This window comes from Phaseolus vulgaris, chromosome 5 (assembly GCF_000499845.2).
Source record: "Phaseolus vulgaris cultivar G19833 chromosome 5, P. vulgaris v2.0, whole genome shotgun sequence".
In the NCBI taxonomy this organism is placed as follows: Eukaryota; Viridiplantae; Streptophyta; class Magnoliopsida; order Fabales; family Fabaceae; genus Phaseolus; species Phaseolus vulgaris.
In genome coordinates this window covers 1,483,388-1,508,897 of record NC_023755.2, presented here as the reverse complement: position 1 = coordinate 1,508,897, position 25,510 = coordinate 1,483,388, and the positions used below count along the sequence as shown (strand labels likewise).

The 25,510-nt window shown below is 32.8% G+C and overlaps 1 protein-coding gene and 1 long non-coding RNA gene across 2 annotated transcripts; one reads left to right on the top strand and one right to left on the bottom strand.

Annotated features, from left to right (window-relative positions):
• Positions 1-124: 124 nt before the first annotated feature.
• On the bottom strand, positions 125-937 carry LOC137836196 (uncharacterized). Its single transcript, XR_011085203.1, has 2 exons — positions 863-937; positions 125-477 (listed from the first exon to the last, which is right to left on the bottom strand). It is a non-coding gene; the product is annotated as an uncharacterized lncRNA (long non-coding RNA).
• Positions 938-13,809: 12,872 nt separating this feature from the next.
• Positions 13,810-15,261, top strand: LOC137834718 (uncharacterized). Its single transcript, XM_068642878.1, has one exon. It carries the CDS (start codon positions 13,932-13,934, stop codon positions 14,904-14,906), a length of 975 nt encoding a protein of 324 aa, XP_068498979.1. The 5' UTR covers positions 13,810-13,931; the 3' UTR covers positions 14,907-15,261.
• Positions 15,262-25,510: the final 10,249 nt, after the last annotated feature.

Below are 25,510 nucleotides of genomic sequence, written 5' to 3'. Positions count from 1 at the left end.
TTGTAAACTCCAAAAACTAATATTGATACATGAGAGGAAGGTCTGATGACTGGATTTGGTATTGGAGACTATATATGACAGATAGATAACCTCAAACTTATTGTATAGATTCAAACATAACATATATCAAATGCTTTATTTTATTTAATTCATTCTTTACCATAAAGAAATACTAAACATAACATTTATTTCATTTATAAGATACAAGTACAACTTTTCCTTTAAATACTATAAAATTGCAAAACTTCATTGTCCTCATTCTGAGTCTTGGTGATTGGATGTGAAGAAGACCTATTACTCAATTTGTGGGTGGATGGGTGTGAACATTATCCAAAAAAGAAGGTTTTGAACATTGACATAATGAATCAATACATATGCAACCACATTTATCAGCACAAGGACGATATTGACAATCTGCATCACTACTACAGTGCAAATGCACAATAGGTCCCCTTGCTTCGGATTTCATACACATATCTGCATCAAAAAGTAATAACTAATTAGCACTTTTTTCAAAATAACATTTCTATACAAAAATCACCACATATTTTTATTTTTTATTTTTTTTATTAATAATAAAAATAAATAAATAAGAACCACTTCAGGGATAGTTCAACCCTCATACACAGTATCCAACTACCGATTTCTGTCTAAAGCCTCCCAAACTAACTAAAACTTACCTTGCCCTTGTTACATCTAACACACTCAAGTGATTAACCCTTATATGTAATGAGAGGGATGAAGAAAAATATATATAGAAACTATATTATGTAAGGGTAAGAGAAAATGGTAAATGTTATATTTTGGTGCTTTAAGATTGTATCAAGAAATTATTGCTGAAAAATGAGACATGGTTTCTAACCTGATGCAATGATGAAGAAAGCCAATAAAAATGTCAATAAAGTAACAGTAGGTTTTCTTGTATCCATTTTGTTGCAAAAGATGATATTCAAATGAACACTTATATAAGAAAAGGGTGACACTATCTTAAGCATTTTGTTCTAAAAGTCAAATTGCATTAATTAATTTATTAATTATAAATAAAAACATTAATCTTTTTGTCTTGGACAAATGTCAGTTTCCTTTACCAACTTTCTTATATAGAGTTGACTATCAAATTAGGTCTTTTAATTTTAATTTAAATAAAACGTAAAAATTAAAATGAATAGTTTAATTTGACAATATGATAAAAAAAATATGATCCATTACAAAAAGAATCATTAAATAAAATTCAGTTTTAGAGAAAAAATAATAATTAGTTGCTACAGTAATTAAATTAGAGACTATTTTAAAGACTAAAAAAATTATTGATTTCTAAATTAGTTTATATTATTGATAAATATTTTTTTAAATTGTTATGTAATTAGCTATCAAGGTTTTAACTATCAAAATTTACACACTTAATTTAGTCTCTCTCCCAACTTCTCTTCTCTCCTTTCTCTCCTAATTTCCTCTTTCAATTTTCATCTATTTTAAATCTGATTGCACCATGATTTAGCTGAGAAGTTAAGGAACATTCTTATCCGAACAGATTATCAAACAAAGTTCAAGTTAGTATTAAATCTGATTCCACCATGATTTGCTATAAAAATAATTTATTCTCTTTATTAGTATTTAATCGTCAATCTTAATGAGGTCAATTGAGAAAAGTAGTCATCTCAAGTTATTCTACTAGATACTGACTGAATTTATGTTCTGTTTGGATAACTTGTATGGTATGAAATTGATGACATACATTTGAGATAATGTATGAGTTATTGTTTGATGATACATTGAGTATGAAGAAAATATGTTTAACCGAGATCATCTAGCTTTTATCCCAATCTAAGTCATATGTACTAAGATATCGGATGGTGAGAAATTAATAGAGAAATTCATACACACCGTGACATATGAGATGCACGACTTGGATTATATTAAATTTACCATGATCCTTTATCTTAAATTCATTGATAATCTAAGTTTTTTAACATTAGATGAAGTATTAATCTTTGGTAAGACTTACTTATTATGGATAATTTTTTTAAAACTTAAAATCCTTGATTATTCATTTAATGTTAATTGCATATTGATTTCCCCCTTTAGTAAATATACGTAATCATTACTAAAGAGAAAAACATATGGTCAATTATCATAATCAATAACGGTATTAAAAAAATTCACAAAAGTAAAGCTTTTATATTTAGACGGTAAGTTTTTTTTATTGTTCTAAAAATAAAATATATCAATACTTATTTGTACTTAATATTTACCCTTAATAATAATGATATTATTATTATTATTTTGTATATGAAAATATAAAATTAAGAAAAACTATGAGAAAAATATATATTTATTTACATCCAAAGAAAAATAATAAATATTAACATTAATATATATATTAAATAAACATAAAAGATTAAATATTTAGAAACACTCAATCAATTAATGATAATTATTAAATAAAATTTAATTTCTCAGTCAATTAATGATAATTATTAAATAAAATTTAATTGCTCAGTCAATTAATGATAATTATTAAATAAAATTTAATGAAATTAGGAACACCCTACTAAATAAATATGATTATAAAGTAATCAAATAAATAAAATAACCAAATATAATTATAAAATTAATAAATAAATAAATAAGCTGAGATTAGAGACATTAAAGAAAGATAATTATAAAATAAATAAATAAATATACCTAAACAAAGATAATTATACAATCAATAAAAATAAATATAATAAAATTGGAGACACATCACTCAACAAAAAATAGTTATAAAATGAGTAAATAATATGACAAATGTGTTGTTCTCTTACCTTAATATTTGAAATGCTAATAAAAAAGAAAAATTATTAGAATAATAAAATTTTCTCTTTCTCTAAATTATCTATGTTTTCTTTCTTCTCCCGTACTCCTCTTATTTATTGAAGGAATTGTAATAATTAAGATGTATTTTGTTTTTCTTACTTTTAGGTTAGTTAGAGATACCAATAAAAAAAATTATCATAAAAAACACTAACTCTCTCTCTCTCTCACATATATATATATATATATGCAAATAAATAAAAAGCAGGATCAAATTATATCTAATTACTCTCTATTTTTATCATTTTTAAAAAAAATTGTAATTACTTATTTATTAGAATTATTATATTCAAAATAAATGAATAATTAAGAGAAAAAGTAATTCTCTTAAAACTAGTTGAAAAATCCATGCACACCTTCCTTCTTAGCAAGTGTGCATGTCAATTACTTTCTTTTTTTTTCCTTTGTCACCTTCCACCACTTTTTGATAAGCTTTTCCCATTTTAAGGTTCAGTTTCATCACTTTTGAAAGCTAAAAAATCAATCAACTTAATTATATTTTCTTATTCATATCATCATATATTCATAATTAATTTTTTTTTACATCTACTCAGTACTATTATTTTAATAATTTTTCACATCATTTAATTATAAACTTATTTTTTTTATTAAAATTATAACATCAGATATTGTATACAACTCTTTGAATTTAGATTAAAATTTAGAGAATTGAGATTTTAGATTTTAGGATTGAGCATTACCTTTTATCAAAATTTTGTTGGGTAATAAATAAAATTAAGGAAAGTGCTTAAAGTATAAATTTTACAAAACATTTAGTAGGCAAAATCAAAATATGGAGTTTTATTTGCAAACACAATTAAGAAGATATTACAATTGTTCATTGTTATCACTCAATTTGTGGGTGCATGAGTATAAATAGTCTCAGAAAAATTAGGTTTTTGACATTCACAATAAGTTTTGATACATTTGCAACCACAACTTGCACAAGGACGATGTGCACAGTCTTCGTTCCTAACACAGTGAATATGCACAATGGGTCCCCTTGCTTCACATTTCATACACATATCTGCATACACAAATTAAAATTTAATTAATATATATAAAATAAGTTTTTGAAAAATAGTTAACTTGGTTCATATTAAAATTAGAGGTTAAATATATTTTTCGTCTATATATCATAACGAAATTAGTTTTCGTTTTTGGACAAAATTTTAGAACATCTAGATAGTTGTAGTATGATTATTATGGGAATAAATCATTCTGAAAGTAAAATGATGGTTAGTTTTTAAAAAATTATTAGTTTTTCTTAAACTTCATTGTTGTTTTTATTAGTGACGGATGTCCAATGTAACTATTTCTAATCCAATGTAACTATTTCTAATGAATTAAGGTAGTGAAACTTCAAATTGAATAAATTTCAAATACAAAATGATTTATTCGAATCATTTTCTTTCAATTGGAATAGTATAAAGTTTGAATAAAAATAAAAACCAATGACCAAAAACAAGTTATTAGTTGAAAATAAAACATGGTTTCTAACCTGAAACAATGAAGAAGAAAGCCAGTGAAAATGCAAGTAGTGCCACACTAGACTTCTTTGTAGAATCCATGTTGTTGAAAAACATGATTTTCAAATGCATATTTATAATAAAAATGGTGATACCCTTTAGATGATATTATTGTAAATATTATGAATAAAAGTTAAACTCCTTAATTGTAAATATAAAGGAAGTGTAATATCACTACAAGAAATTTATTAAATAGCAATCAAAATTAGAGAAAAAAATAATTAGTCACTATATTATTAAATTAGATAATATTTTAGATATTAAAAAAATATTTATATCTAAAATAATTTATATTATTAGTAAAAATTTATAAAATTATTTCTAAATTAGTATCTAAATTAGCTATTAAGGTTTTAACTACTAATATTTTAGATTGGTTTCAATTGATTTCAACTACTAATTTAAAATCTAAAATATTAGAAACTAAAACCTTGATATTTAATGGTTAGATACCAATTTAAAAATTACTTTATAAAGTTTTATTAATAATATAAATTATTTTAGATATCAATAAAAAAATTTACTCTCTAAAATATCTCTAATTTATTCCAATAAGAACTAATTATTTTCGTTTTTAAAATTAATTGTAATTTAATTTTTTTTAGTGTATTTTCATATGCAATAAATGAAAAGTGGTCCATGAAGTTGCTAGCTTTGATTACTAATTATGTCATTTAGTATTATTTTAAAAATTAAAGACATTATTGATATCTAAATTAGTTTATATTAATGATAAATAGTTTCTAAATTGATATATAATTAGTTTCCAATGTTTTAGCTACTAACTTTAGAATCTAAATAATTAGTAGCTAAACCCTTTATAGCTAATTAAATATCAATTCAGAAACTATTATATATAAACTAGTTTAGATACTCATTTTTGTAGTCTCTAAATTAGTATATAATTTAGTCAATATAACAACTAATTATTTTTTGTCTCTAAAATTTATTTCTATTTAATGATTTTCTAATAGTGTTTGTATGTCATCTTGCTTAGTTGTCTACATGTTATCTTGTGTTAACATCAAATGATGTAATTTTGTAATTAACATACAAATATTAACAATACAAGGTTCAAAACTACATCGTAAAGTCTTTCAGACCCTCTGACAAAGTCATCGCAATTCAAACACAACAATAAAAATAAGAGTAAACTAATGAAAAGAAATTTCATAACATATCTAATTCATGCAAAAAAGAACCAATCAATTTCATAACATACTATTCTTGAATTTTCTTTAAGAACTATTGAATCAGAATTACATAAAACTTAAAAAGAAAATTTCAAAATATTATATAATTATATTATATATGTAAAGTAATGCATATATGTGTATAATATATACGTTAATATCTATTATTTTATATATAAAAAATTATATCCATGATATTATATATTTAATTAACCTCGTGTAATATAAAGAATTATGTATAAACGACTCTAATAAAGACTAGAAGAAAAAAAAGTTTAAATTCAAATATTGCAATTAATATTTAAATTTAATGTGAATATGGACATTACGCAAATTTTATTTTTTTTTTTCGGCAAAGAATTAATGAAATTAAAAGAGGGACACTTTAGGGGTGTCCCAACCCGTGTACAAGAAATTAGAGCTCATACAAGGCTCACACCTGCAAAAGGAATGTAAAAACCTGTCCTAAAACTACTAATAACAAAAGCACACTTTCAGCAAAGTGCCCAAAAAACTACATCACACCAAGAGAAAACCCAACAGAATAACCAGCAAAGAAACAAGATGGTGCCATCAAACTAAATGGTGACAAAAAACACAATACATCCCAGCCAAAAGACCAACAATCCCCCAACCTTACCTATTGTTTTGTAACAGCACCAGCACGTCAATCTTAAAATTGCTAATGGGACATCCACTCTTCAAAATTTCAGCAACGGGAATTGATTTTGGTTTGAATACAGCAATTTGAGGTACACAAAGTTCCACCTAGTTGCAGTCCCATAGCACCAGCACCTCTGTTAATTCAGCTGCCCATCCTTTGTTGCGTAGATTTTGTACCTAAAAACCTTAAAAGATAACATCTTCGGCCCTCCACTTACTCTTCCCTCTACCTTCCATGATCTTTTCTATTTTATTCTCTCTTTAAAGGATTAAAAGGCTGCTCCCCGTCGGTTGTACCTGCACCATTAAAAAACAAAACAACCTTCCCCACCTCTCAAACTGAACCAAGAAGAACATAAAAACCCATAACCTTGACCTAAAGAGAAATATACAATATTTATTACAACATCCACCTACTAATACAAAAATTACTTTCAACTTGTATTGTTACCTTCAATATATATGCAGCAAGTTATGAAAATTAAACAAACCCTTTTATTCTCTTAACTAGTTACCATGTTAATACAGGTTACAGGTGAAAGTATCCAATCCGAAAAAGAGAACAAAACTCTCTTTTCTTTATGTTTCAACCATACCCATGATTGTACTTGTGCCATAGTAAAAATCTCCTCGGCGTCTATCTTTGCTTGGTTAAATATAACTCTGTTTCTATGCTTCCATATACACCATACTATTGAAACCCAAAGGCTTTTCCATAACCTATTGCCTTCCTTGTTAAAGCACCTACAAGAGAATTGTTCAAAATGATTAATGAGTTCATTGTGATACACAGAACAAATTCCCATCCAGGTGGAACACATGTTCCATACTTTACATGATTCCCTACATGTAAGGAGGGTGTGTGCAATTGTCTCCTCTTCCCTTCCACATAAAACGCATAAAGAATCTCCTAAAGACACTCCTCTTTTGAGCAAATTCTGTTTTGTTGCTAACCTATTCGAGAAAGCCCTCCACACATAGAACATGGCTGAGGGCATGACCTTTAAGTTCCAAAGATAACCAAACACTGATACCCCCCCAGACCCATAGTTACCCAACTTATTATATGCAGATTTTACCGAAAAAGTATATGATGGAGGATCATTCCATAATCTTGAATCTTCTATATCAGATTGTAATGACACATGTGACAATATAGACATAAAATCCTCTACCATAGTTTTTTCCCATTCAAACCACTCTCTTCTCCATCTGAATTTCCATTCCCACCCATCTGCGTTCCTCCTCACGAAACAATCAATGGGTTTGTCTTTAAGCTCAGAGTTGTTATATATTCTTTCATATCTTGTTTTCAGTTGTCCATTGGCTATCCATTCATCTTCCCAGAATTTGACCTTCCCCCCTGATCCTACTTTCCAAACCATATTCTGATTGAACCAATTGTCCCCGTGGTCTGAAATGCTAACTTTGAATAAATCTAACCACCATCTAGATGTAGATCTATTTCTTTTCGGTACATAAGAGTTTGATAACCAACTCGAACCATACTTAGATTCAAGAACCTCCTTCCAAAGTCCATATTCTGTGGTACCCAGTCTCCATAGCCATTTTGCCAAAAGTGCCTTATTAAATAACTCTATACGCCTAATACCTAGACCTCCCTCCTCTTTCGCTTTACAAATATTATCCCAGCTAGTCCAAGCAATTTTCCTCCCTTCCGTTCCCCAACCCCACAGGAACTTTCTCTGTAGTTTTGTAATCTCCTTGCACACTCCGATTGGTGCTTTAAAAAAAGATAGGTAAAAAAGTGGTATAGCGTTGATAACAGATTTTATAAGGCACACTCTTCCCGCAAAAGACAAGTTCCTCCCCTTCCATACCAAAAATTTCTTCCTTATCTTCGCTACCACAGGCTCCCAAAAAGAACACCTAGATGGGTTACCACCTATAGTTAAGCCTAGATAAGTGAAGGGGATGTCCATTAGGCTACAATGAAGTATTTCTGAATACATTTTAACCTCGTATCTATCTACTCCAATTGCACCTATCTTGCTCTTAAAGAAGTTTACTCTAAGACCCGAACTCAATTCAAAACATCTTAAAATAGCCTTGATGCATCTAATGTTCTGCACATTTGGTTCGCACAAAAAAAGGGTATCGTCAGCAAATTGGAGTAGATCCACCTCCACCTTTTTATCCCCTATTTTGATGCCAGTTAACAATTTTTTTCTTGTCGCTTGTTTTACTAGCCCAGATAAACCTTGTGCGACAATCAAAAACAAAAATGGTGCCATCGGATCCCCCTGTCTAAGGCCTCTAGTTGGTTTGAATTCTTTTGTCGGGCTACCATTTACCAAAACCGAGACAGTAGCTGATTCAAGGCATGCTCTAATCCATTGGACCCATTTTCCACAAAACCCTAGTCTTCCCAACATGTAAAATAAGAACTCCCAACTCACCGAATCGTATGCCTTCTCAAAATCAAGTTTCACAATCATCCCCCTTTTCTTCCTTCTTTTCAAATCGTCGACTACCTCATTCACAACAAGGACACTATCTAACAATCCTCTATCGGACAAAAACGCTGATTGTGATCCATCTATCACTTTTTCAATTACTTTTTTAATCCTGTTCGAGAGCACTTTTGTTAGAATCTTGTAAAAGCAACCGACGAGTGATATAGGTCTATACTCTTCAAGGGATTGAGGATTCTCAGACTTTGGAATCAACGTTAAGAATGAAGCATTACATCCCTCCGGAATCTTTCCCTCTCTGTGAAAGAATTTAACAGCTCCCAACACGTCCTTTTCTAAAACACTCCAGTTGTTTTTAATGAAACTGAAAGTTACTCCATCAGGACCAGGACTTTTATGACCATCACAATTCCAAATGGCATCCTTTATTTCTTTTTCATCAAACGGATCAGTCAATAGTCTATTATCAGATTCAGATATCTTCATGAATTCCACATTATCCAGCCTAACCCCAATATCTTCGATGGCTGACATCTTGTTTTTGTAAAACTCTTTAACCATCTCCTTTACCTTAATTGGTTCTTCCACCCAGTTACCAGAGAGATTACAATGTGCTCCTTTTATCTCATTTTTCATTCTCCTCCATTTGATAGAAGCATGAAAGAATTTTGAGTTCGAATCCCCCTGTTTAATCCATAGTGTTCTTGACTTTTGTTGTAGTAAAGATTCATTTCTCTCATTTATTTCCTGTAACTGACTCAAAAGTTCTCTTCTTTCCCTGATTTTAATTTCATCCAATCCATCTACATCATCTCTCATATCCAACTCTCTTATATTCCTCAAAATGTCAAGTTTAATCTTATCATTATGACCAAAGACCTCTTTATTCCATCCTTTCAGGTCACTTTTCAACATCTTCAATTTCTCCTTTAACACTAAAATTTCGTTGCCCTGAACCAAGTAACTTTCCCACTTGCTTTTAATGAAATGTTCAAACTCCTTGTTTTCTTGCCATATGTCAAGAAACCTAAAGGGTTTTGGGCCCCAATCAACCACTCTTGATTTTAGCAGTAATGCACAATGATCAGATATTTGGCTATCTATAACATATTGCTTGCATCCTGGCCAATGTTGTAACCATTCAAAAGTAATTAAGAATCTATCAAGCCTGCTTTTTGCTTTACCATTAGGTCTGTACCAAGTATATTTTCTACCAATACAGGGTATATCCACCAGTTCCATGTTATCTATGAAATTATTAAAACCTTGCAATTCTCTCTTGTTACCATTGGAACTATTTATCCCCCTACGTTCCCTTTCATGTCTTATGGAGTTGAAATCCCCCAAAATGCACCAAGATTTACAGGGTTCCCTTTGCCTTATCTCTAATAAGTCAGCCCACATTTGCCTTTTCACGTGCAAATTACAAGAAGAATACACATTTACAATGATAATAGGAATATTTTTCTCCTTAAAAAGCCCCGAGAACACAATAAACCATCTATTTATGAAGTAACTACAACACTGGAAAAACTTTTTATGCCAAATAGTGAGAATACCCCCTGACCCATTAGTTGGTTCACTATAACAATAATCAATGTCATTATCTCCCCATAACTGACAGCAATTATTTAAACTAAAATTTGTCATTCTTACTTCTTGCAAACACAACATTCTAACATCTTCCTTTCTGATCAATTCCTTAATATACCTCCACTTTACTGGATTCCCAAACCCTCTCACATTTAATGTAAGAATTCTCATTGGTAACTCATATTCTCCCCCGCTTCCCTTTGGATTTTCAGAAACCTATCCCTTTTTTCTAATTCTTCTAGGCTTACCATCACATTACTCTCTACCCCGCATATTGCCCCTAACTGTTTACCCAATTCCCATACTCTAATCGTTTCTAGACTTCCATGTTTTAACCAGAACAGACGATTACAGTTATTTATTCCCATATCAGAAACAGAATTACTAATTTGGGATAGGACTGACCTTAAATTCTTGCGTTCTTCCCGCTTGCTGTTTTTGCTTGATTCGCCCACCCAAAAGACTCTTCTTTCCATTGTAGCGGGTGTATTTGTTGTAAGTGGTTCGTTGCCTTGAATTGTTTGGTTGTTCACATCATCCGCGGACAATTGATACCCCAGATTTGCTGGTTTTTCAAACGGTACATATGTATCGCTTATTCTGCTTAAACTCGAACCAGATCATTACGTAAATTATTATTTCGCTGTTTATTTTGACCGGATATTTAGGAGATTGATTTAGTAAAATATATACACTTAGACTTTGAAAGATAAATATATTAGAAATCTAATGCTATATTATCTTTAATTGATACGCACATTAGTATTCAAGATTTTGAAAAAAAAAAAATCATAATATTATTTTTTTTACTAAAATATAAAGAAAGATTGTTATATAATATGTACAATTTTCTTGAATTCTGAGTGTTTGGAGATCGAAGAGTTAAGACTATTATTTTTTTTTCAAACAACATAGATTGAAATTTTTTGTCAATTTTTGTCAATTTTAGAACATGTAAGTATATCATATGAATCGCTTACTCAACTTATTATATTTTTCTATTCAAGTTTATCAATTGTTTATCAATATCTGTAAATGTGAAAGTGATAAAGTTAAACCAGATATTTGGCCTCAAGATTCCAAAAATATACAATCTATCATACAAAATTACAAGTGTCAAAGGATTGAGAAACCTCCCAAGACCTTTCATATTGAAGATTTTTTCGACAACCGAAAGAACATGATTGAAGTTGAGATTTCCAAATTGCACAAACAAGAAAGAGATGTCATGTATCCAACTTGGGATCCAAGTTTGAGTAATATGGAAAATGAGCAACTGTGGAAGTTCATTACTGAAGTGAATGCTAAGATCGAAGCTTGTGATAAGAGAATTACCATGTTGAAAAACATGAATCAAGATGAAATCAACATCAATGTCATAAAAAAGATGTCTCAACCAAGTGTTTCTCATTCAAGTCAACTCAATTTCATGAGTCAGAATCAACAACAATTGATGTCACTTGAAACATTAAACTCGGTTGGTGAAAAATACGATGCGGTGGAGATTCTATTAATCAAGTTGACCTACCTCTAGATTCATCATATCAGGTTGGTGGAATTTCTAACCATGAAATTAACATGTTGAGTATCATGGAACAAAATGATGCTTACTTTTATTACATGCCAAACATGACTCTCGAGAGAGTTACCTCCTTACAACCATGTCAACTCAATTGCATGCCTAACAAATCTCAAGTTGGTGTCTCTCCAAATTCAACTACTCCATTTGATGATTCTTTGAAGTGGTTTAATAATTTTCATGACTTTGAGTGGCCTAAAAGATCCAATGGGATAGAAGATTTTTCAAATTCACTCCTTGGTAATTTTGTGGATTGGACTAGTCAACCTTATTTGTCTACTTTGAAGGATAATATTCATGCTCAATCTTATAATGAGCAACAAGAAGTAGATTTGCCTCCATTGCCACCTTCAATCTATGATCAATAATTTACATTTTATAATTTAATTTGAATTTTAATTTTGTTGTAATTTATTTAAATTAAGTACATTTTATAAATTTTGTTTCTAATAGTAAGAAATACAAATTTTGTGGTAGTACACTAAAAAGCTTGTGACTTATCTTATGTATACTTTTGGATGAACTCATCATCAAAAGTTTGATTTTGAACCATTATATTAATTTAATTGTTTATTTCATCAATTTTTGTGTGCTATTTTTTAATTATTCTAAATTATCCATCGCCAAAATTTTCTTTTAAATAAAATATTTTATTATATAGAAAGTTTCAATACGGTCAACAATAAAAAAAATATAAATTTGAGTAAAAATATCTTTTTTCTAAAATTATTCCATATTACCGATCGTGGATTTTTTTTTTCAATATCAAGATAATTGGATTGAGTACTCTTTTGTTATCTCTAAACAAAATTTTAATTACACAAAATCTTTTAAATATGTTCAGAGTATTTTAAAATTTCACTTCTTTCTATTTTTTTTCATAAAAAGTTATATTAATAAAATTTTAAAAAGTGTAAATCATAATGGTATAATTTACTCTTTAATTAATGATTACATATTATTGGTTTAAAAAAAATATATTTTCAAGTTATAAAGGCATCAATTTGATGACTTTTAGTATATAGTACATTTTTTTTTCTTTTAATTTTAACTCTGTTTGATTGTTATAGTATGAGGGTGTTACAAAGGGTTGCAAGCAAGGTTGTAACAAATTTAAGTTTGCAACTAAAGTTTATGAAAAAAAATTAAATATAGTTTTTATAATATTAAATTTTCTTATAAAATTATATTTCTAAATTTATTTTTAATATAGTCAAAGAGAATATAAAGTTAATTTATTTTTCTAATTAACTGTATAGCACAATGAACCAAACCTAAAAGAATAATTTCACTCAAGTGTTATAATGATATTCTGTGTTGAAGTTATGAATTGAATTTTGAATGAAAAAAATATTATTAAAGTATTAATATATCTTTAAATTCTTATTGTTCGAAGGATGAATGTTCATTCAAACCATAAAGACTTAAAAAATTTTAGTGTATTCACACTATAAAACTTCCATATTTTTCTTGATTGTTTGAATAAGATGAAAATTAAAATGAGAAAGAAAAAGAAAAAAAGATTGTGATATAAAAAAAAAAAACGGAATTTGGTCATTGATTATAGCAATTAATTCCGATAGCTTTAATTTTGTAGTGTAAAGTATTTTTTCATAAATTTATTGAAATTAAATACATACTTTTGAGACATAATTAAATATAATTTTATAATTAAGAAACTAATATGGTAAAAGAAATTTGGCAGATAATAAAGTAAAATTTTAGATCTATCTTTCTTATTTTCATAATAAATAATTTTAAAGCACAAATTAAAAAATATATTTTTATTACATTATTGAGACATTTAAAAAATATTAAAACATAATACATGAATAAATCGAGTTTAAATAGTATCGGAGCGTGTATGTATGAGGAGCCGTTTTCAATCCAACGGTCCAGATGGAGCCTTCAGCAACGTCTAATTTGATTTCTCTTCATTTTTCGTTCCCCAACGGTCACTTTTTCTCAAAATACAAATAATTCCCTCACTCACACACGCTCTTTCATATTCCAATTCAGATTCAAAACCCTAAACGATCAATCTAAAAACGCAACAACAGCGACCAAAACGACAACAACGATAACCATGAACGACATTCAAGTGTGGAACAACGCCGCCTTCGACAACCACGGCGGCGACACCTTCTTCCCGATGAAGACTTCTTGGTCTTCCTCCGAGAGCACCAAAGAAAACCTGAGCCCAACCGCACTGAATTCCTCGCCGAAACCCAAGAAAAACACTAAGACCAAGGTCTTCGCTCTCTCTTCCGACGACAACAGAAACATCGACGACGAGATCGAAGTTCTCGAGCGCGAGATCACGCGCCTCACCACGCGCCTCGACGCGCTGCGCATCGAGAAGGCCAAGCGCGGAAAGCGCGTGGTTGGCAGAGCCGTTCCCGCGAAGTTCATGGAGCCGCGCCCGAACGCCGCCGTTTTGAGAAAACCGGAAGAAACGCCGAAGACTAAGGTAAAGAGTGTTAACAATAACCAAAGCGCGTGGCGGAGAGGGATGAGTATGGGACCGGCGGAGATCGCGGCTACGCCAGCCACCGCGCAGAGTCGCCGGAAATCGTGCTTCTGGAAGCTTCCGGAGATCGACGAGGAATCGAGGGCGAAGACCGTTGGGAGGGTGAGGAAGAAAGAGGAATTTTCGGCGGTTCAGGTTCAGGCGAGGAATATGTTTGATAGGGAGAAGATGAAGTCTTTGTGTGAGAGTAACAAGAAGGCGGTGAAGCCGGGTAGGATGGTGGCGAGTAGGTATAATGGCGGTGGTGATGTGAGGAAGAGGTCGTTGCCAGAGGGAGGGAGTGAGGTTAGGGTTAAGAAGAGGTGGGAGATTCCCAAGAATGGGGAAGAAGAAGAAGCGGTGGTGGCGGCGGTGGCCGCCGAGGTGATGGTGCTTCCGAAGATCAAGACTGTTAAGTGTGTTAATGAAAGTCCCAGAGACTCTGGTGCTGCGAAGAGAGTTGCTGAATTGGTTGGGAAGAGGCCTTATTTCAGCACCGAGGAGCATGATGTGTGTCAGATTCTAAATTTTGCAGAAGAAGAAGGGTGGTGAATTGATCAATGATTCAAGGTTTTATACATCACTGATTAGCATGATGATTTGTTGGGTTCTAAATTTTGCAGAAGAAGAATGAGAATGGATTAATCAATGATCCAAGGTTCTAAATTGCAATCGCATATTCAGATTATTGTGAGCCAGTTGCTCACAAGAGTTGTGGTATAATATGGAATGGTAACGGTTTTCTTTGGTTTGGTATTTTTTTTTACCTGGTATAGACAGAACTTCCTAAGTTCTGATTGAATTTTGCAAGCTGAACCACGAGGTGAAAGTGCTTTGGTTGGTTTGTACTTGCTCTTTTATATGTTGCTAAATAATGAGTAAACATGTATGGTTCTTTCAAGCTGTATATCATGTTATCATTGTCCTAGTCATTTGATATGGTTGGAGTGTGCATGGCCTGTTTGATTTCGCTGTAGAGGGTGTTTTCTTCTTTCTTAGAAGATTTTTTTGGATTTTTTTAAACTTTGTGTAGTTTGTTTTCTATTCCGTTTTTGAAGGCTAGATCAAATGCCAGGAGGAAAATTTGTGTTTTGATTAGGATGCGAAAGAAAAGCAGTCAATCATGTTAAATTTACCATGTTTAATGTTTCATGTTTAGGAGGTGTAAAGGCATCTCTTTCTGCACAGAAATGTCCTTTAGACAGTATAAGTTGGAGACCTGTGTGTGCTAATTACAAACTGTGTCAGTTTCCATTAAGAAATAAGTTGGAGACCTGTGTGTGCTAATTACAAACTGTGTCAGTTTCCATTAAGAAAGCAATTTTGCTGATATTATTACAAACTGGTTGCTGAATGTTGCAGGATATATTACTACTAACTATTGGTGAGCTTGACACAGTTGTTGAAGCTTTGAGCACAAAAAGTTCTCACATTCAGTAAGTGGTTGGATTTTTGCCAATCCATTACCCTTTTGCTATTTGAACTAATTTTTTTATCGCTGAAAAGAGCAAAAAAATTTTCAAAACGTTGTGTTCATAGTTTTCGCAACTTGTGTCTAACACGTCTTGAACAACCTGTGTTGAAGTGAAGTGAATTAAAAATTGAATTAAAACTAAAGTGAGAAGAAAGTTTTGTTGTGCACCTGGACTGTGGATTGAATCTTCTGGTTATATTCATGCTGCTTTACCAAATTATTTTTGAAAAAAAGAACAGCATACAATATTTTACTTAACACAAGATTCTGCATTTCACCATCATTTGACTATGTTTATTTACACATTAGTAATCATGCGCATCCCCCATATTTCTTTTCTGAAAACATAGAAATGTATGACTAGAAATTAGACCATTTTTATCAATGATGAGCAAAATCTTCTATCTCAAACAAACGGGTCAGACAAATGATAATACAATTCTCAGCAAGAAAGGCTTAATTTATCAGTATGTTTTTTTAACAATTGCACCAAGTAGGGACTGTTGAAAACACGTTTACTACTCAAATGTATTGAATCATGCATACAAATTTTAATCTTCTCCCTTTTACAAGTAATTTGATTTCTTCTTCATTGCACAGATAATTATTCATAACTAAGGGTTCCATTATTAGGGAACGATATCTTACTAGGACAATTTTACATATATTAATTATTATTAAAGTAAAATTTTAAAAAATTATTGAAATGAGTATAATGATTATAATGGATAAAAAATTATTATAATGGATGAGTCGTGTGTTAAGGTGACATGTTTTTTTAAAAAATTATTATAATAAATAAGTCGCGATAATGTGATATGACTTCATTGAAGAAGTTGTGTCAATTAACACAAATTATTTATTTAAAAGTTTTAACGTAATATAATTAATTGTTAAAAAATCCACAACATAATATAATAATGAAAGGATAAGAGAATATGTACATGATTATATTATAATATTATAAAATAATATATAATCAAATCAAGTGTTTGATGTAAGTGATAACAAAATAACCTATATTTCATTCTTAAAATATTGCATCATCTACATGTGTGTGTATATATGTATATAAAATATAAGTAGTGTGTTTGTTTTCTGTTTTTTATTTATTTATTTATTTCATGAATTTTAACCATCCTTTATATATTGGAAGGTGCTAGCTCAATCCGAAGGGTTGCTGTCTATTGTTTCCGAGTTATCTTATTTTAGAGTCTTTTTCTAATTTCTGACCTTGACCTCTCTTTCCTTTGATTGGAGATTAAAGGGACACTTAGATGAAAATTACGAAATTAACACTATTTAATTAATCTTTAAAAAAAATCACAAATTACTTTAAAATTATCTAAGCATTAAATAATTATTTTTTTATAGAATGGTAATTATAATATATGAAAATTTAAAGGACTTTTCAAATCAATAACATATATATTTAAATTGATATTAGTAATAATTGGAAATAATTTTTAATTCAAAATATGAAATTTATGGGATTAGTAAACAAAGTGATTTCCCTTGATAATTAATTGAAGTTAAAGAAAAATATTAATAAGTTATAAGGATACATATACCTTTAAAAATGATTGGAAGGAAATATAATTTAAGTGAATCATACACAACTTTATTTTACAAAAATATAAATTGTATAAAAGGTTGACAATATTTTGACGATATGGACGTGCCTAAACCCTAAACCCAATCTGGGTGCAAACAACATATGAAAGTACTTGTTTGAATTTTCTCAGCGCAATACGGACCCAGAATAAAATTTTAGAAAGTAAAGCGAAATTTCACAAGTTTTGCTAGGGGATAGCCTTTGTTTGCACAAAATTTCTGAAAAATTCTCTCGAAATAGTTTTTTCCTGAAATTCCACTTAAGAATCTCCACTGAATTTGGGACAAAACGTGACAAATATCAGGTCAAACGGATGAGTATTTACCCATGAAAGAAATCAAACAATTTTCACACACAAACGAACCTTCCTTTCGGCCCTGGCAGTGATGAATAAAAAATTTATTGTCAATCTTATGGGACCAATCTGGGGCTCAAATCTCAGCCAAAACTCAGTAGACACAGTGACGATCGTTTGGTAAAAATTTCAGACCAAAATACCCAAGGAGTAAAGCGTAGTAAGTCCCAGACCGAGAGTGAACAAAACTGGTTTTCCGAAAACAAAACGTCCTGACTTTTCAACCCCGTATCTTCTTTTTGTGATTTGTTTATGGACATGCCACCTTAGCTGGGTGCAAAAAACATATGAAAGTACTTGTTTGAATTTTTTCAGCGCAATACGGACCCAGAATAAAATTTCAGAAACCAGGGCGAAATTTCACAAGTTTAGGTAGATGATAGCCTTGGTTTGCACAAAATATCTGAAAAATTCTCCCGAATTAGTTTTTTCCTGAAATTCCATGTAAGAATCAAAACAATTTGGGACAAAACGCGACAAATTTCAGGTCAAATGGATGAGTATTCACCAACGAAAGAAATCAAACAGTTTCACACACAAACGAACCTTCCTTTCGGCCTTGGCAGTGATGAATAAAAAATTTATTGTCAATCTTGTGGGACCAATATGGGGCTCAAATCTCAGTCAAAACTCAGTAGACACAGTGATGAACGTCTGGTAAAAATTTCAGAACAAAATACCCACGGAGTAAGGCGTAGTAAGTCCCAGACCGAGAGTGAACAAAACTGGTTTTGCGAAAACAAAACGTCCTGGCTTTTCTCCCCCATATCTTCTTTTTGTGATTTGTTTAAGGGCGTGCCTCCTTACCTGGGTGCAAACAACATATGTAAGTACTTGTATGAATTTTTTCAGCGCAATACGGACCAAAAATAAAATTTCAAAAAGCAGGGCGAAATTTCACAAGTTTTGGTAGAGTATATATAGCCTTGGTTTGCACAAAATTTCTGAAAAATTCTCCCAAAATAGTTTTTTCCTGAAATTCCACATAAGAATCTCCACTGAATTTGGGACTAAACGCGACAAATTTTGGGTCAAACGGATGAGTATTCACCCACGAAAGAAATCAAACAGTTTCACACACAAACGAACCTTCCTTTCGGCACTGGCAGTGATGAATAAAAAATTTATTGTCAATCTTGTGGGACCAATATGGGGCTCAAATCTCGGCCAAAACTCAGTAGACACAGTGATGAACGTCTGGTAAAAATTTCAGACCAAAATACCCAAGGAGTAAGGCGTAGTAAGTCCCAGACCGAGAGTGAACAAAACTCGTTTTCCGAAAACAAAACGTCCTGTCTTTTCTCCCCCGTATCTTCTTTTTGTGATTTGTTTATGGACATGCCTCCTTACCTAGGTACAAACAACATATGAAAGTACTTGTCTGAATTTTTTCAGCGCAATACGGACACAGAATAAAATTTCATAAATCATGGCGAAATTTCACAAGTTTTGGTAGAGGATAGCCTTTGTTTGCACAAAATTTCTGAAAAATTCTCTCGAAATAGTTTTTCTTGAAATTCCACGTAGGAATCTCCACTGAATTTGGGACAAAACGCGACAAATTTCAGGTCAAACGGATGAGTATTCACCCACGAAAGAAATCAAACAGTTTCACACACAAACGACTCTTCATTTCCGCCCTGGCAGTGATGAATAAAAAATTTATTGTCAATCTTGTGGGACCAATCTGGGGCTCAAATCTCAGCCAAAACTCAGTAGAAACAGTGAGGAACGTCTGGTAAAAATTTCATACCAAAATACCCACGGAGTAAGGCGTAGTAAGTCCCAGGCCGAGAGTGAACAAAACTAGTTTTCCGAAAACAAAACGTCCTGGTTTTTCTCCCCCGTATCTTCGTTTTGTGATTTGTTTAAGGGTGTGTCTCCTTACCTGGGTGCAAACAACATATGAAAGTACTTGTATGAATTTTTTCAGCGCAATACGGACCCAGAATAAAAGTTCAGAAATCATGGCGAAATTTCACAAGTTTTGGTGGAGTATAGCCTTCGTTTGCACAAAATTTCTGAAAAATTATCCCAAAAATAGTTTTTTTCTGAAATTCCACATAAGAATCTCCCCTGAATTTGGGACAAAACGCGACAAGTTTCAGGTCAAACGGATGAGTATTCACCCACAAAAGAAATCAAACAGTTTCGCACACAACCGAACCTTCCTCTCGGCTCTGGCAGTGATGAATAAAAAATTTATTGCCAATCTTGTGGGACCAATCTGGGGCTCAAATCTGAGCCAAAAATCAGTAGACACACTGACGAACGTATGGTAAAAATTTCAGACCAAAATACCCAAGGAGTAAGGCGTAGTAAGTCCCAGACCGAGAGTGAACAAAACTGGTTTTCCGAAAACAAAACGTCTTGGCTTTTCTCCCCCGTATCTTCTTTTTGTGATTTGATTATGGACGTGCATACTTAGTTGGGTGAAAACAACATATGAAAGTACTTGTTTGAATTTTTTCAGCTCAATACGGACCCAGAGAAAAGTTTCAGAAAGTAGGGCGAAATTTCACACGTTTTGGTAGAGGACAGCCTTGGTTTACACAAAATTTCTGAAAAATTCTCCCGAAATAGTTTTTTCCTGAAATTCCACGTAAGAATCTCCAATGAATGTGGGACAAAATGCGACAAATTTCAGGTCAAACGGATGAGTATTCACCTACGAAAGAAATCAAAGAGTTTCACACACAAACGAACCTTCCTTTCAGCCCTGGCAGTGATGAATAAAAATTTTATTGCCAATCTTGTGGGACCAATCTGGGGCTCAAATCTCAGCCAAAACTCAGTAGACAAAGTCACGAACGTCTTGTAAAATTTTCAGACCAAAAGACACAAGGAGTATGGCGTAGTAAGTCCTAGACCGAGAGTGAACAAAACTGGTTTTGCGAAAACAAAACGTCTTGGGTTCTCTCCCCCGTATCTTCTTTTTGTAATTTGTTTATGGACTTGCGTCCTTATTTCGGTGCAAACAACATATGAAAGTACTTATCTGAATTTTTTCAGCACAATTCGGACCCAGAATAAAATTTCAGAATTTCACAAGTTTCGGTAGAGGATAGCCTTGGTTTGCACAAAATTTCTGAAAAATTCTCCCGGAATAGTTTTTTCCTGAAATTCCACGTAAGAATCTCCACTGAATTTGGGACGAAACGCGACAAATGCCAGGTCAAACGGATGAGTATTCACCCACGAAAGAAATCAAACAGTTTCACACACATACGAACCTTCCTTTCAGCCCTAGCATTGATGAAAAAAAAATTATTGTCAATGTTGTGGGACCAATCTGGGGCTCAAATCTCAGCAAAACCTCAGTAGACACAGTGACGAACGTCTGGTAAAAATTTCATACCAAAAGACCCAAGGAGAAGGCGTAGTAAGTCCTAGACCGAGAATGAACAAAACTGGTTTCGCGAAAAAAAAAAGTTCTGGCTTTTCTCCCCCGTATCTTCTTTTTGTAATTTGTTTATGGACGTGACTCCTTACCTGCGTGCAAACAACATAAGAAAGTACTTGTCTGAATTTTTTTAGTGCAATACAGACCCATAATAAAATTTCAGAAAGCAGGGCGAAATTTCCCAAGTTTTGGTAGAGGATAGCCTTGGTTTGCACAAAATTTCTGAAAAATTCTCCTGAAATAGTTTTTTCCTAAAGTTCCACGTAAGAATCTCCACTTAATTTGGGACAAAACGCGACAAATTTCAGGTCAAACGGATGAGTATTCACCCACGAAAGAAATAAAACCGTTTCACACACATACGAATCTTCTTTTCAGGCCTAGCAGTGATCAATAAAAATTTTCTTGCCAATCTTGTGGGACAAATCTAGGGCTCAAATCTCAGCCAAAACTCAGTAGACACAGTGACGAACGTCTGGAAAAATTTCAGACCAAAAGACCCAAGGAGTAAGGCGTAGTAAGTCCCAGACCGAGAGTGTACAAAACTTGTTTTCCGTAAACAAAACGTCCTGGCTTTTCTCCCCCGTATCTTCTTTTTGTAATTTGTTTATGGACGTGCCTCCTTACCGGGGTGCAAACAACATATGAAAGTACTTGTCTGAATTTTTTCAGCGCAATACGGACCCAAACTAAAATTTCAGAATTTCACAAGTTTTGGTAGATGATAGCCATGGTTTGCACAAAATTTCTGAAAAATTATCCCAAAATAGTTTTTTCCTGAAATTCCACGTAAGAATCTCCACTGAATTTGGGACAAAACGCGACAAATTTCAGGTCAAAGGGATGAGTATTCACCAACGAAAGAAATAAAACAGTTTCACACACATACGAACCTTCCTTTCAGCCCTGGCAGTGATGAATAAAAAATTTATTGTCAATCTTGTGTGACCAATCTGGGACTCAAATCTCAGTCAAAACTCAGTAGACACAGTGACAAACGTCTGGTAAAATATTCAGAGCAAAATAACCAAGGAGTAAGGTGTAGTAAGTCCCAGACCGAGAGTGAACAAAACTGGTTTTCCGAAAACAAAACGTCCTGGCTTTTCTCCCCCGTATCTTCTTCTTGTGATTTGTTTATGCACGTGCCTCCTTACCTGGGTGCAAACAACATATGAAAGTACTTGTCTAAATTTTTTCAGCGCAATACGGACCCAGAATCAAATTTTGATAAAGTAGGGCGAAATTTCAAGAGTTTTAGTAAAGGATAGCCTTGGTTTGCAAAAAATTTCTGAAAAATTCTCCCGAAATAGTTTTTTCCTGCAATTCCACGTAAGAATCTCCACTTAATTTGGGACAAAACGCGACAAATTTCAGGTCAAACGGATGAGTATTCACCTACGAAAGAAATAAAACACTTTCACACACAAACGAACCTGCCTTTCGGCCCTGGCAGTCACGAATAAAAAATTTCTTACCAATCTTGTGGGACAAATCTGGTTCTCAAATTTCAGCCAAAACTCAGTAGGCACAGTGACGGACGTCTGGTAAAAATTTCATACCAAAATACAAATACCCAAGGAGTAAGGTGTAGTAAGTCCCAGACCGAGAGTGAACAAAATTGGTATTGCGAAAACAAAACGTCCTGGCTTTTCTCCCCCGTATCTTCTTTTTGTAATTTGTTTATGGACGTGCCCCTTTATCTGGGTGCAAACAACATATGAAAGTACTTGTCTGAATTTTTTTCAGCGCAATACGGTCCCAGAATAAAATTTTGACAAAGTAGGCCTAAATTTCACAAGTTTTGGTAGAGGATAGCCTTAGTTTGCACAAAATTTCTGAAAATTTCTCCCGAAATTGTGTTTTCCTGATATTCCACATAAACTCCACTGAATTTTGGGACAAAACACGACAAATTTCAGGTCAAACGGATGAGTATTCACCCACGAAATAAATAAAACACTTTCACACACAAACGAACCTTCCTTTCGGCCGTGGCAGTGATGAATAAAAAATTTATTGCCAATCTTGTGGGACTAATCTGGGGCTCAAATCTCAGCCAAAACTCAGTAGACAAAGTCACGAACGTCTGGTAAAACTTTCAGACCAAAATACCCAATGAGTAAGGCGTAGTAAGTCCCAGACCGAGAGTGAACAAAACTCGTTTTCCGAAAACAAAACGTCCTGGCTTTTCTCCCCCGTATCTTCTTCTTGTGATTTGTTTATGCACGTGCCTCCTTACCTGGGTGCAAACAAAATATGAAAGTACTTGTCTGAATTTTTCAGCGCAATACGAACTCAGAATAAAATTTCAGAAAGTATGGCGAAATTTCACAAGTTTTCGTAGAGGATAGCCTTGGTTTGCACAAAATTTCTGAAAAATTCTCCCGTAATAGTTTTTTCCTGAAATTCCACGAAAGAATCTCCACTGAATTTGGGACAATACGCGACAAATTTCAGGTCAAACGGATGAGTATTCACACACGAAAGAAATAAAGCAGTTTCACACACATACGAACCGTCCTTTCGGCCCTGGCAGTGTTGAATAAAAAATTTATTGCCAATCTTGTGGGACCAATCTGGGGCTCAAATCTGAGCCAAAACTCAGTAGACACAGTGACGAACGTCTGGTAAAAATTTCAGACCAAAATACCTAAGGAGTAAGGCGTAGTAAGTCCCAGATTGAGAGTGAACAAAACTGGTTTTCCGAAAACAAAACGTCCTGACTTTTCACCCCCGTATCTTCTTTTTGTAATTTGTTTATGGACATGCCTCCTTACCTAGGTACAAACAACATATGAAAGTACTTGTCTGAATTTTTTCAGCGCAATACGGACCTAGAATAAAATTTTGGAAAGCAGGGCGAAATTTCACAAGTTTTGGTAGAGGATAGCCTTGGTTTGCACAAAATTTCTGAAAAATTCTCCCGAAATAGTTTTTTCCTGAAATTCCACATAAGAATCTCCACTGAATTTGGGACAAAACGCGACAAATTTCATGTCAAACGGATGAGTATTCACCCACGAAAGAAATCAAACAGTTTCACACACATACGAATCTTCCTTTCGGCCCTGGCAGTGATGAATAAAAAATTTATTGCCAATCTTGTGGGACCAATCTGGGGCTCAAATCTCAGCCAAAACTCAGTAGACACAGTGACGAACGTCTTGTAAAAATTTCAGACCAAAATACCCAAGGAGTAAGGTGTAGTAAGTCCCAAACCGACAGTGAACAAAACTGGTTTTGCGAAAACAAAACGTCCTGGCTTTTCTCCCCCGTACCTTCTTTTTGTAATTTTTTTATGGACGTGCCTCTTTACATGGGTGCAAACAACATATGAAAGTACTTGTCTGAATTTTTTCAGCGCAATACGGATCCAGAATAAAATTTTGACAAAGCAGGGCGAAATTTCACAAGTTTTGGTAGAGGATAGCCTTGGTTTGCACAAAATTTCTGAAAAATTCTCCCGAAATAGTTTTTTCCTGAAATTCCACGTAAGAATCTCCACTGAATTTTGGGACAAAACGCGACAAATTTCATGTCAAACGGATGAGTATTTACCCGCGAAAGAAATAAAACACTTTCACACACAAACGAACCTTCCTTTCGGCCCTGGCAGTCATGAATAAAAAATTTATTGCCAATCTTGTGGTTCCAATCTGGGGCTTAGCCAAAACTCAGTAGACACAGTGACGAACGTCTGGTAAAAATTTCAAACCAAAATACCCAAGGAGTAAGGCGTAGTAAGTCCCAGACCGAGAGTGAACAAAACTGGTTTTCCGAAAACAAAACGTCCTGGCTTTTCTCCCCCGTATCTTCTTTTTGTGAGTTGTTTATGGACGTGCCTCCTTACCTGGGTGCAAACAACATATGAAAGTACTTGTCTGAATTTTTTCAGCGCAATGCGAACCCAAAATAAAATTTCAGAAAGTAGGTCAAAATTTCACAAGTTTTGGTAAATGAGACTGAAATATAAGGGTTTGTGCTATGTTTAAAATGTGTCTATGTTTGCATTCTACTACTCTTTCTTGAGGAGTGTAGACGCAAGTGCGTTAACATTCAATACCTTTTAAAGATAAAAAGACGCATTGAAATAAATTTCAATCCGTTGTCAACGCGGATGGTTTTAATATATGCTTAAAATTGATTTTGTACAAAAGTAATGAATGATTTTAAGAAGTGTTGGTTTTGAGACTTGTGAGTCATAAGAAATACCCAAGTATAGTCGAAAAAAAAGATTTCCAAAATGAGTTGGGATTTTATAAGGACCCCAAATGTCACAATGCAATAGATTAAATGAAGAATGAGATTT